Below are 17,661 nucleotides of genomic sequence, written 5' to 3'. Positions count from 1 at the left end.
CAACCAAAACGTGTTATCTCCACCCCTCGGACATGGAGAAACAGTGAAGTTGTTGGGCCTGCATGCTGTTTCTTCTGTTCAACTCCTTATGCCACATCAAGTCCTATCACCAAGAGATGTAAAGAAGTTTTGTACAGGGTCCATCGGGGGTCCATGCTGTCTCAGTCCTTGCTCGGGTCACTTTCAGCCACAAAAGCTCCTAAAGATAACGATGCAATTAAATCGATAACGTTTTGTAATATTTGAGGGTATTAGATTTCCAGCGCTGAGCACAGTTGTCTGGAAGCACTCTGCACCAGGGTAACACACAGTGTTGGTCACCTAGACTATGTCCAAAATGCATGGTGCACAATTGAGCAAACTACATGTGGCAGAGAAGCAAAGAAAGATGCTGAGTACCATGAGACCTTTACAAACAGATGGCAGGAAAATGTAAAAGGATTTCTTAAATACAAATATTATTTAGTTTGTATTACTCGTTTATGAACTGACATATAAATATTTGTTGATAGTTTATCTACCTACCTGTCTGTCTTGCCTCTCTCCTGTCTGACCTCCAGAATCTGTCTGCCTCTTCCTTCCTATCATGCCTCCTCCTTGTCCGTCTGTCTTACATATTGCTGCTCTTCTTCCAGCTAGAGGAAGTCTTCTGTTTTTATACATCTCTTGGCCAATGTTTTGATCTCTGTATTCGCCCTTCCTCAGGACCCTCTCAGTGGGCTGGAGAGAGACTTGGCCCTGCAGCTGCAGATCGTGGAGGCGGCCTGCCGGCTGTACCGCGAGGAGCATCTTGGGAAGCAGATCCGGAAACGCAGGAAGCAAGAGCTGGTGCGTGAGGAGAAGAAGCTGAAGGTGCTGGAGAACCGAGTGAACGAGCAGCGCCGATTCGCTGGACAGAAGCTGCTGTCCAGGACAAGCGCCCCACTGATAGAAGGTGAGTCGTCATTGGCTGATCAAGCGGTTATGTGTGTGATGTACCAGTTTGGGAGAGCCATCATTACAGTTATTTCGGCTGGCCCTTGTAGCCCATGGAAGATGTCAGGCCTCTGGAAAATTCCATGTTTTTGTTGGGGAGAATCCTAAAAAACCTTAATTGGAAATCTGTATAGAGTGTAGGAGTAATTCTTATTAATGCCACAAGCCTTGTTCCGAAGCAGCATTTCTACTGAACTCTGCAGAATGTCAGTCTTACTTGCAGCATCATCTGCTGAGTTTGAGTCGAGGAGCTCGCATTCCTAGTGTAGTATTGACTTTCAATAGAGTTCTCAATTTGTTTGCTGTGCCTGGTAGAGATCCAGGTTGCCTCAAGGTGAACTCTCCCACCAATCTGCATGATACTGACTACCCTTCGAGCAATATCTGCAATACGGTTCCTGCGTAGGTTACCATAGTGTATGATATTAGTTGACATAGAAGACTGTGTGAAGAGTTTGATCACTGTGTAGTTGGACTTGTAATTCTTAAGGGAACCAGTTATATCTATATACATGGTATGGTTCAGTGCTGCAGGTTAATTGACGGCAAGGATTCTCTGCACCCGTGTGCCATTAGACGTGAGATGAAGGAGCTGGTTGTGTTGTGAATACCGGGCACCCTTGACGACAACGCAAAGAGAAACAGGCTAGAGAGATGAAGTCAGATTCAAACCCATTTGCTCTGAAAACATATGAAAGCTGCAAAAATGATGGCTTCTTCAACTTAAACCTCAAAATAAGGAATAGAAGTTCACCCACCTGCGCTCCTTGTGCGAGTATTTTGACATGTCTGAATGTGCAGACAGCTAGCGGGGTGAAATACTCAGGGTCTGTTCTGCACTCTAATTTTTTCTTTCCAGTGCCATTTATGCGATTAAATGTCAAGATATCTGTCCCATAGACACCGCTCTGCGGGCTTCCTGTGTATTGATGCCAGGATCTGTGCACCTTCCCATACCTTACCTTATGCCACTTTTGTGTGTTTGTGCCTCTAAGTACAGACAGCTGCTTGGTGCATTCAGTCAAAGTGGATAGGAGAGAGCCTCGACCGGGCAAGAGCACCTCCAGGCGGGTCCAGCCTGAGCTTCTGTTGCAATAAAATAGCCCTACTGATCCCTCATTCATATTTGAATCTTTTCAGACTTTTCTACACGGAAAGTAAGGCAGGTATGTGAGGGGTAAATTGAAATGTCCACAGTCTGCTGCAGTCATTCCAAGATCTGTGTGAAAAAAACATTTCCAAAATGTAGCAGAGAACCTGAAAATCCGTTTTCCATAAACAAATATGAGCATTCCTGGTTATGACTGGGTTTCCAATATGGTTGTAGCGCTGAAGTTTATGAAGCTAACAGGACTCTGGCCTTTGTAGTGTATTAAAGACAGAAAGGGATCTGGAGCAGAGGCAGCTGGGCTCCTCATATGTGCATGGTAGGATGTTTGACAGAGCCAGGCTACCTGCAGTCTTGAAATGAGTGCATCCATGTGCTTGCATGACCAGGTAGGAGGAGTGGGCTGGACTGGTTAGGTGCTCATTCAATCGGTATGGTTGTATGTCCGGAAAGATCTGACTAGAAGAGGATCGGCTGTGTGTATGTGGCTACTTTCCTGAGAGTAACTACTTGTCTGGCAGCCTAAAAAGGAGGGACAGGGGTTTTTAGCCCCTGTTTTTTATCATTATAATAGTAAACCTGGGAATAACCGGCTTCTTGGGGTCTGGGTTCCCTTCGTTTGCATGACTCCATTTCAGGAAAACCTGGTGTGGTAGACCCCTGGATTCCATGTATGTTTGAGAAGCCACTCAGCAACATAAGCTCTATTTGGAACTGTCTGTTTCTTAGCTCGGTATCGTAGCCTGTCTGAGGGCAAGATACTTGGATCTGGTCTGATCCTTGGATTTCTTGCGAACGTGCAATAGGCTGGCTGTAGATCAGTATCCCCAGGATGGTGGGACAGAAGTATCTGATGAACAGATCTGTAGGATCCCCAGCCGATAATTCTGTGGCTCAGTGGCAGGCATTGCAGACAGCTTTCCCTCTGTATGTGTTGCGGGTTTTCACCCTGAGCCATTCTGCCAGGTGAATCCCAGCTGAAGTTGGTCTGCTGAAGATCCTAGTCTTGGAGGTGTGTGCATGTGAGCGGTGGTGACGCCCAACCATAGATCTTATTTACATAGGGGCGTGTTGTGAAAATCCACCTCTGCAGCTGCCCCTCATGATGCGGGCTGGTCTGGCACACCTAGGAGGAGGTTTAGGCCTGCACCAACATGCAGAGTCTTCGGAATGCAACATCCTCCTCGTCATTAGCCTTCTTTGGAATTCCTCGCCTTGTAAAGAGTTGCCGCTCTAATGTCTTCACAGTGTAGAAATAATTTCTATATAACATTTGGTGACAGAATGACATGTTATGTTATGAGCCGGGCAATACAGGGACCTGCTGCTTGAACAACAAGAATTCTACAGGTCAGGACTGAGATACATTGGCAAAGTAGAGTGAGTCTGGCCACCGGAGTGGGTTGGTGCTGCCTTAGGTCAGGACTTAGATTCATTGGCAGAGTAGAGTGAGTCCAGCCACTAGAGACGGTTGGTGATGCCTTAGGCCAGGAGTGGGATGCTGTTTGTGTGGCCTCTGTGCTGAAAGATCAGGCTAGCATGCATTATCAGAGTTGTACAAAAGTTTCACACAGTGATATTAAATGAGGTACCGCAAGTTAGTGTCCAAGTACTACAACAGCAAAGGTCTTCATCCTGGAAACCTGCTGTTCAGATCTGCACAACGCAGATGAACTCACTTGTGTCTTGTTCCCAGTACTGGAAACGTGCTATTCAGGAGTGAATGAAGTGCGTGGTGCCATGGCTGCGTATGGGTCTCTGTTGAAACAAGATGGATTCCTGCATCATGGGCACGTGGTTGTTGTAGAATGACTAAGAGTCGCTTCTTCTCAACTCCTAAATCTTGCTCCTCTTTTTCTTGTGTTTGATCAGAACTCGGCGCCTCCGATGAGAGCTCCCTTTCTGATTCAGCGATACTGGACGAAGGTAAGAAATTACCTTTACACTTGTTTCTTTATAGGAATCTATATAAATTCTATGTACAGAACTAGCCTATTCCCTTGATATGTTCAGCTGCAATATTGTTTGTTGAAGGCTAAAATTGGCCATGGCCAACCCACAGTGTGGCGCACTCTGTTATACACAGACATAGCTGGCTAATGGGGCTGAGCTTCCGACATCAGGGTAGGAAAGCAACTCACAGTCTGGAGTGTTAGTCTGGAGTATTAGGCACATGTGATTGAGCCAATCAGTGGCTGTGAGGAAGCCAGTAAGAGGCAGTGCATTTGAGACAATGGAGCTGAGTGGTCGAAAGTACCAGCCAGTGGGAATGAGACCTAAAAGCCAGTCAAACAGGGGGCTTCAGAAATCACCCAACACCCAGGGTCAGGCAGTCATTTCGAAAGAGAGGCCAACCAAAAAGCTGCCAACGGTTATTTTAGATTTAATTGAGTACACTACACTGTTGATGTCTTTCTACGCACTCTTCCCCTCTTGACAAGTGGCATTTCTGGGTGTACCCAGGGCTATGAAATATGGATAAGTCCAGCGGATGCACAGGAGCATGTCCTTGCCCGTGCCTACCTCTTCTATCCCCTGCATGCCTCATTCGTGTGTTACTCCTCTCCTTTTCAACTGATTACTTAAGGCTGAGCCTTGTCCACATTCCTGGTCTCCCTTTTGCGGATATCAGAGCCTTCTTTTAATTTTTTCGATTCCCAAGTTAAAAAATAAATAAATGTACTTTTTTTAGGCATCTTATCAAAACGACACCAGGTGCAAGTAAAGTGCTGTTAGCACCTAGCAAGTTGTTGCCAGTTCTCATAAATTGATTATTTCATAAATCTTTGTATTTACCACATCTGCCACAAAGTGCAAGATGACTGAACAGTTATTGTTCATTTCTATACTCTCATCCTCTTTAGAAGGTATGTCATCAGAATGGACCTAATAACACCAAGATGAAACCCAGAATGCTGCCTGGGCTTTAAAATGCCCCACTCTTCAACGCCATCCTTTCTCTTGCTTTTCATTAGTCAAAACTGTTTGGACAAACTACTGGCCCAGAAGAGTGTCCAATGCTTCATATGGTAGCTGTCCTTAGGAGCCACCAACCCAGTGTTGAGCAGATGTAAAGTGCTTTATAAGTCATGGGTCACTGGACAGGAGATTGATGGCTTTGTTTATTCTTTTTCAGCAGATGTAGGGAAGAGACCAAAATCTGCTCCTTGTGTCAATCTCCCAAAGACGAAGCAGATCTGTAATATTCCAATGTCTCCCATCCTTGTGTCACGTTCTGTCCGACCTCAACCCCCAAAGACCCTGGAAGGCCTGCAGCATGTGTACCCTGACGGTGTGGAAACAGAGCGCTCCCCCATCCAGAACAGCCCCTGGCAGGAATCCAGCCTGGACCAGCCATACCAGAAACCACGAAAACTGTCCATGAGTCCAGGAAGCCAACCAAGGTAAGGGGACTGCACTGACCTCGAAGCTGTTCTTGGACATCGCGCAAACACCCATACCAGTTGTATTGACATATGAAGTGTACCTGTAAAGCAATACAACAAGGCACACGCACTTGTCTGTTAGCTAATCTTTCCAAAGATCTGAATGAATGAAAGGACGGAATGATCTTCTTACAATAAAGCTCAAATATCCTGGGATGCGTGTACATATGTATAAGTGACTCGCTGCCTCTAGTACTGAGAACTGTTCACACACGCTAGATGTAATCAGTCTATAGTGTACCATAACTCAATCTAACTTGGATGCATAAGCATCCTTCCTATGTTGTGAAAAGGAAACCTGCTGTGTAAGTGCCACAGGGCTGTGCCAGGTGTATGAGTTGACCTGTTTCTTGCACTTATACATTCTAGTGTGTATGTGTGCATGATTAAGTGTCTACTGCTAACCCCTCTTTCTTTTGTGTAAAGCTTGCAGTGTGATCGCCTCTGTTGTACCTGTTCTGGAAGTACATAGGAAGCTTGCACTGCTGCCACCTTTGCTATGTCGGTTAAACAAAACAAAAATAATGCGGGTCAGCAGGAGGGCTCATCCTTGGACAAGACCAATAATAATGAAGATGCATGTGCCACCTCTGCTGTAATAGTCTTCAATGATACTTTTTTATTTACATTTCCTTGCTCCTTGCAGCAGTCCAGCAGTAACACCAATTTTGAGCCGCCCTGATCTGCCAAGAGGGGACGGTCCACCATACCAGTTTCTCCCCCTTGTTAACATTGCTATACAAGGCATCCATGGTCCCTCCAGTGCCCCATCCACACCAGAGATGCAAGTTCGAAGGGGACAGTCACAATCCATGAGGTAAGGTTCAGCCTATAAGAAAATGAGGAGCCTTATCGGTATCCTGATATGAGTCTGAGGAGGTTTAACCTTGGGGCTTGAAGATGGAACTTTCTGAAGCTTGGGCATTTCCTAACTTGGGGTTCCTTCAAAAGTAGGAAGTTTATCACTATCTGGTACAAGCTGCTGGTAATGTCCTTGTATGGGGTCATTCTGGAGAGAAAAATAGGATTATCCTGGTGTGATGTGCTTGGATTGCAAGTCTTTGCACAAACTAGGCCATAGTCTATCATGGTGGACATATTTGCCCATTCACAATAGGTCACAATATTCAAAGAAAACCTACAGCTCTTCCTGAGGTTCCTAAATGTACCCATAATGCTAAAGTACATCTCTCCTTTATTTACACCCCACATGTCTTGAATACCCAGATGTGGATTTAAGATATTCCACCTCATTGACTATTTTCAAGGAAAAATTGAAGCAGACTAGCCTGTTTCAGTTATCAGTTTTATAAGATCAGCACCAAGCGACCCAGTCAGCTGAGGGGTGATTTACACCTGTTGTTCCTCACAGTGAGTTGCAAAAAATGTCTTCATTTTGTAGCTTCTCCATAGAAAATAAATGCTATCCTAGTTCTGCAATGAGCTGCATACAATATCTAGATATGAAAAATTGTTCACCAAAAATCGAATTCTGGCCGAACCTTTGACCTTTTTTGTTTGTTTCCACAGGGTTCCAGGAACCCATGATCCATCTGAATCCAGAGGACGCAGTATTGTTCCACGAAGACGTGTCACTGAATTTATCATCACTGTGCCTGATTACTGCTTCCCCCATGGCAAACTTAGCCACCAGCATTCCAATCCTACCTACAACTCCAGCTCCGAAGATAGCAACTCCGACATCTCCAGTATCTCGCAGGCTACATCGGCTGGTGGCACCAGCCCTGACATGACTCCTCCCATAGCTATCAGACATCTGTCACCCCGGCAACAATCCCCAGTGTTCCTGAACTCTCCCTTTGGTGAGTTGGATGGCCCCAGCTTCTACCAGCGCCCTCAAAAACTGGTTCCACGTGGTTATTTTGCTGCTGTGGAGTTTTTGGAGAGCCGGTCAACACCAGCATCCAGAAGAGACAGCAGCTGCACTCGACCTCAGCTAACAGTGGCTAAGTCCGCACCTCACCTATATGAAGATGAAATGGCACAACCGAGGGCACAGAAGCTTATCCCCTCCAAAAGCAGGATTGTGCGGACACCGGCTAAGGTTGTTGTGTGTGAGGAACTGCAGAACTGGCATGAGCGCACCAGACTGCGCAGCTCTGCGCGACCCCATTCTCTGGACCGTCAAGGGGCAATCCAAATTAGGAATGCAGTAGGGAAAGGCACGGCCTTGGGACGCTCCATGACACAGCGACTTCCGGTAAGTCTGCCTATTTTTGAATTCTAGAACCTTTGAGAATGTTAAAAGTCCTCCCAAGGGCAGTGCGTGATGATACTTCATATGCCATGGTAGCATGGCCGCACCTAGCAGTGAAAGCTAATTTAAGGGTTAGTTCTTATGTCCATTTAGTCTTACTGTACCCTGCGGTGGAATCATGTCTAAGTAATTAAGGTATACGTTCATGTCTGATTTAGAGGAAGGAACCACCTTGTGCCCGTTTGAACCTCCCTGCATTTGTTGTTGAAAGGAGGCTTTTCTCAGGAAGATGTGTTAATTAGTGTAGGTGAGTCACATCCTAGTCACTTGAAACCAATGACATTGGTTATTTTCGAGAAACAACTATGCATCTGAATCAGTGTCTCTAGTTGACAAGTTATTTGCCCGAACACCCCACTTATTATGAATCTGCTCTTAAAGGTGCAGGATTTCTCCATGAATGTCTCATGGCCTGTTCTAGATCAAAAGCAAGAGTAGTCAGCCTTGTATGGTGCCACCTGCAATTCTTTCTCTCAGCTTTTCGTGCCCTCGCACCTTCTTTTCAGAGCTCAGTTCTCATCCTCCCCATCTCTCCTTCACCCTCTAGCAACTCATTTCTCTCTTGTTTAGGCCGAGCCTACCACACAGTGTAAACTGTCTGATTACAGAAGACCTAGTGTGGGCGTACCAAGAACTTTTAGGGGCTTTCAGCCTGTCTCAGTACTTACTTTTGGTTGGCTTTTACTATCCCTCTCATTCTGTACCTCTGTGTGTCCCTGCTTGCCCATTTGGAGTGTGTCCATCCCCTGAAGCATAGCCTCTTGAACATTTTATTAGGCACTCCGCGAGAGTGCACGTAATTTCTAGCTCTCTCCTTCTGTCCCCTATGTGCTCCCTGCAAATGCCCACACCACTGTGCTCTGCATTCCTCTCTCTTGTACTTCTCATCCAGCTCCCCTCTCAATCTGCGTTGTTCTCGCACTAGAGTGGTTCTCACCCATTCCCTTTGTTGCTTTCACTTTGGTGTGCTGCTTTTACTCTCGTGTTCTTCGTTCTCCTGCACTCCGACCTTTGTGTTTTTCTCTCCATGTGTGCTTCTACTATCAGTGTTGCTTTTACCCTTGTACAATGCTTTTTGCCTCCTCCCCCACCCACTCTCTTTATTCAATCTTCCCTTACACCTACACCAGTGTTTTTTTTTGTTTTTTTTTAATTTTCACTTTTGCACAATTTTCTTTTTACCTATCCAAGTGGTTTCAACTGTCTTGGATTTGCAAATAAAAAAAATTAAAGCAAATGCAGCCTATATATAATTCTGTAATGTCATGTTATTTTATAAAGATTTGCAGAGTGCACGATCACCCTTAAGGATTTCCTGGTGCTAGCAGTGAGGACTAATTGAAAAGCCAGACTTCGGCTTCTTGGTGGGTGTGGGTGTCAGTCCTAGTTCTGTTGGCCACCAAGTGAAGTCCCAAGGTAATATGCTCTTCCCGAGATTCACAATTTTGGTATAGTCAGTGTGCAGCTTTAGACAGCTGGTTCTCATCCAGTGGACGATTTCAGTCATGCAGGCATTGAACTCAATCCGGATACTGACCATCTTTTCCGTGAGGAAGAGAATGAGTCTCATGTCAAGGTAGAAAAGAACGCTGATATCATGAGAGTGGATGATGCTGGCTAGAGGGATCCTGTATGTGTTGAAGAGGGTCAGGCTCAGGGAGGATTCTTACGCATCTCCGTAGATGAGGTCACGTCAGACTAACTGGATCATTCGAGTCCAGAAGAAGCACATCCATCAGAGTGTGTGTCCTTGGATTCCCATGTTGTGTAGGCGTTGGGTGGGGAGAGGGGCTGTCAAATGCTGCATAGAGGTCATGGAGAATGAGGGCCGCAGTGCCTTCTCTGTCCAGAGCATTGCGGATATCATCCGAGGCAGCGATTAAGGCAATGTGCTTGCTGTGGTTAGGTCTGAAACCAGACTGAGTGGTGTTGAGGAGTTGATGGTTGTTGTGGTATTTGGTGAGGTTTTTTCTAAAGACCATCGCCAGGAGTGGTAGCATGGATATCGGTCTGTAGTTTGCGACTTTTGAACCATCAGCAGAGGGTTTCTTCAGCAATAGGAGGACAGATGTGTTTTTTCAAGCTTCTGGGATGGTCTCAGAAGAGGTGGAGGCATTCAGGATGTGTGTGAGCATGGCGCTGATGGGTTGCAGTCCTCTGGAGTAGGCGTGAAGGGGGCAGGAGTGCGATGGGGCCTCTGAGTGGATAGACAGAGCGTTTTTTCTGGAGTCCATTTGGTTAGCATTGGTTATTTGGATAAGATCGGGAGTTGTTCGGCGAGGTCTGTCGGGTCCAGTTGCTGGCTGAAGTTGCTGTATGTGGCGTTGAATTTGTTGCTGAAGAATTGAGAGAGATTGTTGCAGAGGTCCTGTGAGAGAATGATCAAGTTGTAGGCGGCCCATGATGGGGTGAAATCTTTCACAGTGGTGAAGATTTCTTTGCTTCTGGTGGCGTTGCTATTGATGCGGCCCACCAGAGCTGCTAGTTTGGTGGTCTTAATTATTTGGTGGTAGCTTCTAAGGTCGGATTCTGCTAGCGTTCATATTCATTCTGACACATGCAGTCATACTCCTTTACATATGCACAAATCAGTTAAATTATGCAACCACCGGTAGCAGGCACCTCATCACACTTTTTTTTTTATTTCATGTTTTTTCAACAATGCTGCTCAGCATCTGAAAAAAGCCCAACGCTGTAGTGTCTATTGATCCTATAAGTGAGATCTATTGGCTTTGCCAGCACTCAGCCCACAGTAGCTCTCTTTCTAACACTTGTTCTCTGTAGCGCTAGTCTCCCTTTCTCACAGCCTCTATCTAGACTTTCGCTATCTATTTGTAGCCCTACCAATGTCTCTCCTCCTTTCTCATTTATTTCATTCTTTCTTCTGCCTACCAACTATTTTTCTTCCTAAACTTTTTTGTTTCTGTTCTTCATCTTTTTTCATGCTGTGTACTGGTCTCTGCCTATATTTCTTTTTTTAGGTCTCGCTGAGTAAGCGCGAATGCGCTGCTCGGAGAGACATATAGTAGGTGAGTTTTCAAAGTGCTGCTGGCTGGCGACAAGCTTGCGTTCACCCGAGCATGCACGCGCGCAGCCGTCAGCTTTGCAATGTGTACAGCCGCGATCACTTTCACTTTCGCGCACGCAGCCTACTTTCACTTTTCGCGGGCGCTCGCGCACCACTCGCATTTCTTGTTTCCTTTTTGGGGAAGCACTCCATGAGGGTGCATAGTTTCCTGCTGTCACCCTAATGTACTTGTCTTTTTTTCTCACACACCCATCATTTTTTTATTTGTTCTTTTTTCTGCCACTCTGAAAGCCTTACTTTTTAGTGGTGGTTTGCCTTTATTTTTCCCGCCCTCGTGTCTCTTGTTCCAATTCATACTCGTCTGTATCGGCAGTCAGACAGACTCTGAAGTTGCGTGGTATGCATATTGATTGTATCGTTTTTTAAAAATTTTAGACTATATATACATATGGGAACCACTGGGGCCTATGATACGACTCTTTCTTAGCATTGCCTTGAAGCGCACGTTTCCAATTGTGCATGGGAAGGAAGCACATTGATACATTGTGATTTGTGTTTCAGTGGAGGTGATAGCGCGCATCTAATGAAGTTGCATACCCATTGCTTGGTGCGCAGCAACCGCCCTTTTAAATGTATGCAGGTCATTCATTCATCTTGCTTTATTTTATGGCATCACTTGTGTATTTTGTTCTATTTGACAAAAGTTGGTTCTCGAGTTTGCTTATTAGAGTAAGTGAGCTGCAATTACAACAAGCATTGGCATAGCCAATAGGTCTTGCCTTTGTGACCTTATAAGTGTTTAGCCATGCAACAGTTAATGTTATTGCACCAAGGATATTGTGTTGGATAAGCAAACACTTATAAGATCCCGAAGGCAAGACCTATTGGCTATGCCAATGCTTTTTTTTTTTTTAAAGCTTTCAGCCATGCTGCATAGCATGTGGGCTGTTATATAACACGGCTAAAACATTGATAAAGCCAATAGATCTTGCATAGTTGAGACCTATAGGCTTTGTCAATGCTTGGAATCTAGTATATAGAGCTAGATAAGGCATTTTCAGAGCCAGCAAGTAATCTGTGATAAGATTTACATCACTTCACCCAGTTCAGGGTGCAGGTGATCAGAGCCCGCAGGGAGTCGGCACTGGAACATCCCGTTAATAAGCGCGCCGTCCTGCTCTCACACATGTACCCTGTGCGAGCACTGGCGAGATTCACACTGCATTCTCTTGTCCAGGGCTCCCAATCATTGGCATAGGTGTTTCACATCTCGATGGGTTGAAGGACCCTCATCCTTCTGAAGTGTTGGCCTCATAACACTGTCATTTAACAGCACACGAAAGCGGCAAGCACCTCAAAAGTGCTCATTATTGTTGAAGAGGTCCATACCACCCCTGGATGTGGACCCGGACACAATATGAAAAATAATAAACAAAAAAGCAATATTTCACGGGAGGCATATGATCGTGCTGCTGTGGGAGACATGGGGGAGAAACATTGAGCAATGCATTTTTCAAGCCTATTGCCTCCATTAGACGCTCTGTTTAATGCAATGAATAGGAGCCAGGGCTGCGAGACAAGCACCCCAGCCCCCTGTCCTAATAACTCTCAGCTCTTATCGGCGCTGCTGCGTCAATGGAATATGTGAGCGCTATCAGGGCTTGCTATCCAGCCAGGGATCTGAGGGGGTGTGGGAGCGACGGTCTGCTAGATTCTCTTAAACTAAACAAGGAGGGGGAGGCTCTCCCGCACAAACAACATACAATAATACATTGCGTTTTTGAAGCACACCTAGTTTTTAAACCTTAGCTGTTCCCGCGATATGCTAATAAATAAAACAATAAATATTGCAACTGAATATGATAAACAATAAAACTAAACATACTAATTCCTAAATATATTTATAAAATAATTTCCGTACAGAGCAAAAAAGTTCAGGGGACTACAATAACAAGCAGGGACAAGTGAAACAAGGAGGGTTAGAGAGAGTTAGCGAAAGTAAAGAGGGACAGAGGAGGCTCACAGAAATTAAGCGACGACAGATTGGGGTCAGAGAAAGCAAACAAGGACTTTACTTTTAGTATGAGGAAGTGAAGCGCACCCGACCGCAGGCTGGAACTGAGGCAAAGTAAAGACGCACGGCCGCGAGACACGCTCTGTGGTGGGGGAGGGGTGCCTCGAGGAAAGCCAGATGGCAGAGTGAAGCCAAAAGAAGTGCGGAGCAAGTAAAGAAATACATAGGTACATAGAGGGCACACAGTGAGAGAGGCTGAAGTAAAGAAATACATAGGTGCATAGAGGGTACATAGTGACAGAGACTGAAGTAAAGAAATGCATAGGTACATAGAGGGCACACAGTGAGAGAGGCTAATGTAAATAAATACATAGGTGCATAGAGGGTACATAGTGACAGGGACTGTGGTAAAGAAATAAAAAGGCGTATAGAGGGCACACAGTGACGGACTGAAGTAAAGAAATACATAGGTACATAGAGAGTACATAGTGACAGGGACTGAAGTAAAGAAATACATAGGTACATAGAGGGCACAAAGGTTAACCGGGACCTTTGAGCTGCTGATTGCCATATTCAAATATTAAACTGATATACATGAGGGGACACGATTGCCCAGACAGTATTGATGAGTGTCAAAATTATAAAATAGCAAAACAGTACTATCACATACCGCATCATTTGCCTCTCTGTGTGCATAAAGTTAGACAACATGCAACATATTTTGGACTTTCCTTGTGTATGACTCCAACGTCCCTGTACATGTAACAAACGCCTATATAATGCTTATAACACTGCACAGTCACCAACCCGTGTTATAGATGGACGGGTGCATCTTCTCGTATTGCACTCGCTACTGCTCGTTATAAATGTAGAGGTAAAAGCGAGACTAGAATCTGCGTCCATCTGCAAATACAGAAACTCCTAGAATGGCACGTGAAACAACAAGCATTGCAAAGCCAATAAATGAGGCTTTAGAGTGGAAAACACTAGCATGCACAACTGATGCTTGTATGCAACAGGCAGCACATTCGAGCCAGACCCACTGTCTCCACCATTCATTGCTTGTTAAAAATGCTACATTATACATGTCCTTGATAACATATACAATAATTAATATGGTTAAAGCAACATTTCCGACAACCCTCTCGGCCTCCCTACCACTTCCAACAGTGAGCCATCCCCTCAAACCATGCAGCCGGGGGAGGCAGCTTGTCTCGTCTCGCCAACACCCTAGCTTTACGCCTCTTTGCTAAAAGGAGGGTGCTACAAACCATTTCAGGATGCACATTTCAACAGTACACCGAAGAGGCTGTTTTGTAAATGCCGTCACATGCTGTCTAACCCGCTCCAAAAGGACCTCACCTTAGTAAGTGTTGACATATAAGCTTTAGGTCAGGGCACCTGGGACTCTACTGACGTCTTGAAGCCTAGTTTCACCCTTCCACCGACTACATTTACGTGGCAGAAAGATATTTATTGACACTTGCAGACACAAAAAACTCACATTCAGGCACACCTGTGGAGTTCAAAGATGGCTTATGTGGTAAGCGTCACTTTCAGCCAGCCCTAGATTTTTTACCGGCAACATTTAACATGCTGTCAATCACAAGCCTGTCCTTGTAATGGCGATAGCAAATCTGCAAGTCCCAGAATGCAACACTCAGTTGCTAAAAAAGACGAAGTGGTTGGCTTTATACACATTGTAGGTCAAGTAGCAGCTGCGCCCAGGATCGAATAGAAGTTAAAACAAAGTACATTACTTCTTTATTATACTGAAAGTTTGCGCCGCTGCCGTAAAGTGTCATACGCTTTACAAGTGCAACAACAAAAATGTCACTGGCGTTCATAGGTGGCACTTGTATTTCAACGTACGCACAAAGCATCCCATGCAATATATGGGATTTATGGGGAGAGTCAGAGATGACAGAGCCTCTGAACCTTGGTCAGGCAAAACACTGCCTCTCGCGAGTGAGTCCCGGGAATGCCTGAGTGAGGTACTGATCTGATCTCAGCAAAAAAATAAGAACAGGATCACGGAATTCAAAAGCGAAGTAGTCCTTCACCCCAAACACCCCCTCCCCAATTGGTAGCATAAACAGCATTCTTGATTTAACGGCGTAGGTAACAGGTATCATAATGTATGACAACTTGACAAGTGGTCTACGTACCCGAGCGAAAGTAAAGAGGGACAGAGGAGGCTCACAGAAATTAAGCGACGACAGATTGGGGTCAGAGAAAGCAAACAAGGACTTTACTTTTAGTATGAGGAAGTGAAGCGCACCCGCCCGCAGGCTGGAACTAAGGCGAAGTAAACACGTGCGGCCGCGATATGCGCTCTGTGGTGGGGAGGGGCAGAGGGGTGCCGCGAGGAAAGCCAAATGGCAGAGTGAAGCCAAAAGAAGTGAGGAGCAAAGTGGGGGCCAAGACATGCGCGAAAGTTTATTACTTACATGGTGGCTGCGCGCGCGCACACGCACGTGAACGCAAGCGCTAGGCCAGCCAAAGCAGCTTGTGGTAGCACTTTTTAAAACCCCTACTAAATGTCTCGCAGAGTAGCGCATGCGCTGGCTCTAGCGAGACCTAAAAAGTGGAGTCGGGAACTCTAATACTGCAGTTTTTTGGGCAAGTTTTTAATAATCTTGCATCAGCGAGGCATCCTACAATGTCGTAACTGTGTACTCCTGTCGTTTTTTAGCTCAGTGAGTAGGGGACACCACTGTCCAACACGAAACCTGATCGTGACAACTCAGCCCAAATACATAGGCCACACCTCTTGTGAGCGGCAACGTGCTTTTGAAGGGGGAGTGGTGGGGTGGTTCTTTCATTGGTGGGGCAGGGTAGACCATTGTTTATGATCGAATTATTGAAATTATGCGTCAGCAGGTGTGAGTAAATTATGCGGCAAGAAAAGGCAATTAAGGCGGCACATTTTGTAATAGCATTACCTAATTTTGTAATTCTTAAACTTGGTAACACTGTCTGGGCACTGGTTGCACCTCATTAGAACCAGTTGAACACACACACAGCAAGCAGTAAGCAACTGAAAGGTGTCTAGTTTTGCAAAGCTCATCCAGCCTGCAGCAACACTTGTTGCTGCTTTTTTAGTAACTTTTGAACCGTTTGCCCTGGAAACAAACATGCAGGTTTTAACAAAGATTATGTAGCAGATAGATTGTGGCAGATTTATATAATTATGCGAACATCTCCGCACAATCCCATAATTCCAGTGGCCATGTGTATAATATACAATTTGCACATCTCACAATTGTAGATTATCGTGTTGCGTTTACTACACACAGTGGATTCGATCACTCATGTGAGCATGCATGTCATTTGATTTTTAAAGGCTAAAACGTGTAAGTGATTCCAGGCAGGCATTGCATAACTTGAATTAACTCCTTCACCTTGGCTCTCCATATTAACCTACAGCAATGTAGGAGATATTCACTCTTGATTGGTAAAGGAGTTTTCTTTAGTACCGCAAAGCAAGTCCCATCATAATTATAGCGTGTGCATATATTCGGCATTTAATGCAGTCATCTGACAACTCGGTGATACCAAACGTGTGTGTGTTTTTTTTAAATTTTATTTTTTTTACATAAAATATGTTGTAGCGCGACAGTCTACACCTGAAGACTGGAGGGCTTGGGCAGATGAACATTTTGATGAGTGGATTGATCTCATAGTAAACTTTTGCTCACCTTGTAGCTGTGTTTAACAATCGATTCCTGTTGTGCGAGCTGAATATAACGCCAATGGAAGTGGGTTGATGTTAATGTTGGGAGTCCTTAAAGCGACCTTTCACCTACATTGGATCCTTTAATAAAGTCGCGTTGTGTAGGTTTTTTCCTGGCCTTTATTTGACCCTTTAAATAAATTGAACAAATATAATTTGGTGGGTACTTTTTGAGAGCACTGTGCGAACTGGGGACCACTTTATCCACCCCCATAATACCGGATAACCGACCTTTAATACTTTACTAATTGTCATTCCAATTTCCTGCACTGCTGGCAGTTTATGGGTAGTATACTTTTTCCCCACTTCTTACTTTAGAACAAAAGGGGCTTATTTTATTTCTCCATGCGGTGTAATAACTGTATGAAGGTCGGTCGAGGTTAGTGCCGGATAATGGCAAACGGCGTTTCACTATTGCCTACGGTGTTAGGCTGACATCAGGCTTTACTTCATGGTTTAGTGATCTGTCCCGGAGAACCAGGACGTAATTTTTGTTTTGATTGTTCTTTCCTTTGTTATACTTAAGTATAACAGCTGTACATGCCCATCACACCTCTATTTCTATCCATCGTTCAAGAGTTCCCCTGTGATATTGATCTGACGGAATGAATCCTAAACTTTAGTCTCTGGAACACTTGAAGTATAATAATAAGAATAAGCAAATTACGTTTTCCTCAGAGTTCCTTTTAAATGATGGTAATGTATACAGGAATGTTCGGTTTCAGTAGCTTGAGTAGCCTGTTGCTGAGGTGGTGTGGCAAGATCCTCTGTAAAGTTTAAAGGGGCTTTTGCTAGCTCGCTTCTTAATCCCTATAGAAGAGTGTCTGCATAAAGACCAAGCATCATGGAGTTTAACTTTTCCGCCATCACCATGTCCTTTCATGTAAATTACATGTTTGGTGCAGGCAATGCCTTAATTGTTGCCTGGCTCTCCGGCAGTTTGCATATGAGAAGAGGACTTCACCAGAGCCAGCATGTTTTACAAAATGCAAGAAAACGCTTAAATGTTTTTGTTAACTGGGGGTTTGAATTTACGCCTTGGAGGTGAAGCATCCATACTTCAGCCGACGTTAGCG

The 17,661-nt window shown here is 44.9% G+C and overlaps 1 protein-coding gene across 7 annotated transcripts in view; it reads left to right on the top strand.

Annotated features, from left to right (window-relative positions):
* Positions 1-17,661, top strand: part of LOC146871529 (innate immunity activator protein-like) — a 375,144-nt gene that overhangs the window by 343,333 nt on the left and 14,150 nt on the right. For 5 of the 7 annotated variants that reach the window (XM_085651149.1, XM_085651154.1, XM_085651155.1 and 2 more), the window contains 5 exons: positions 706-934; positions 3,956-4,009; positions 5,220-5,487; positions 6,176-6,346; positions 7,060-7,750. In XM_085651149.1, the coding sequence (XP_085507275.1) occupies positions 706-934; positions 3,956-4,009; positions 5,220-5,487; positions 6,176-6,346; positions 7,060-7,750 (1,413 nt within the window). The remainder of the gene's footprint in view (positions 1-705; positions 935-3,955; positions 4,010-5,219; positions 5,488-6,175; positions 6,347-7,059; positions 7,751-17,661) is intronic. The other 2 variants (XM_085651157.1, XM_085651158.1) reach the window with 1 other exon arrangement.

The sequence above is a fragment of the Triturus cristatus genome, chromosome 1_1 (genome assembly GCF_964204655.1).
Source record: "Triturus cristatus chromosome 1_1, aTriCri1.1, whole genome shotgun sequence".
Classification (NCBI taxonomy): Eukaryota; Metazoa; Chordata; class Amphibia; order Caudata; family Salamandridae; genus Triturus; species Triturus cristatus.
This window is presented reverse-complemented; position numbering and strand designations above follow the sequence as displayed.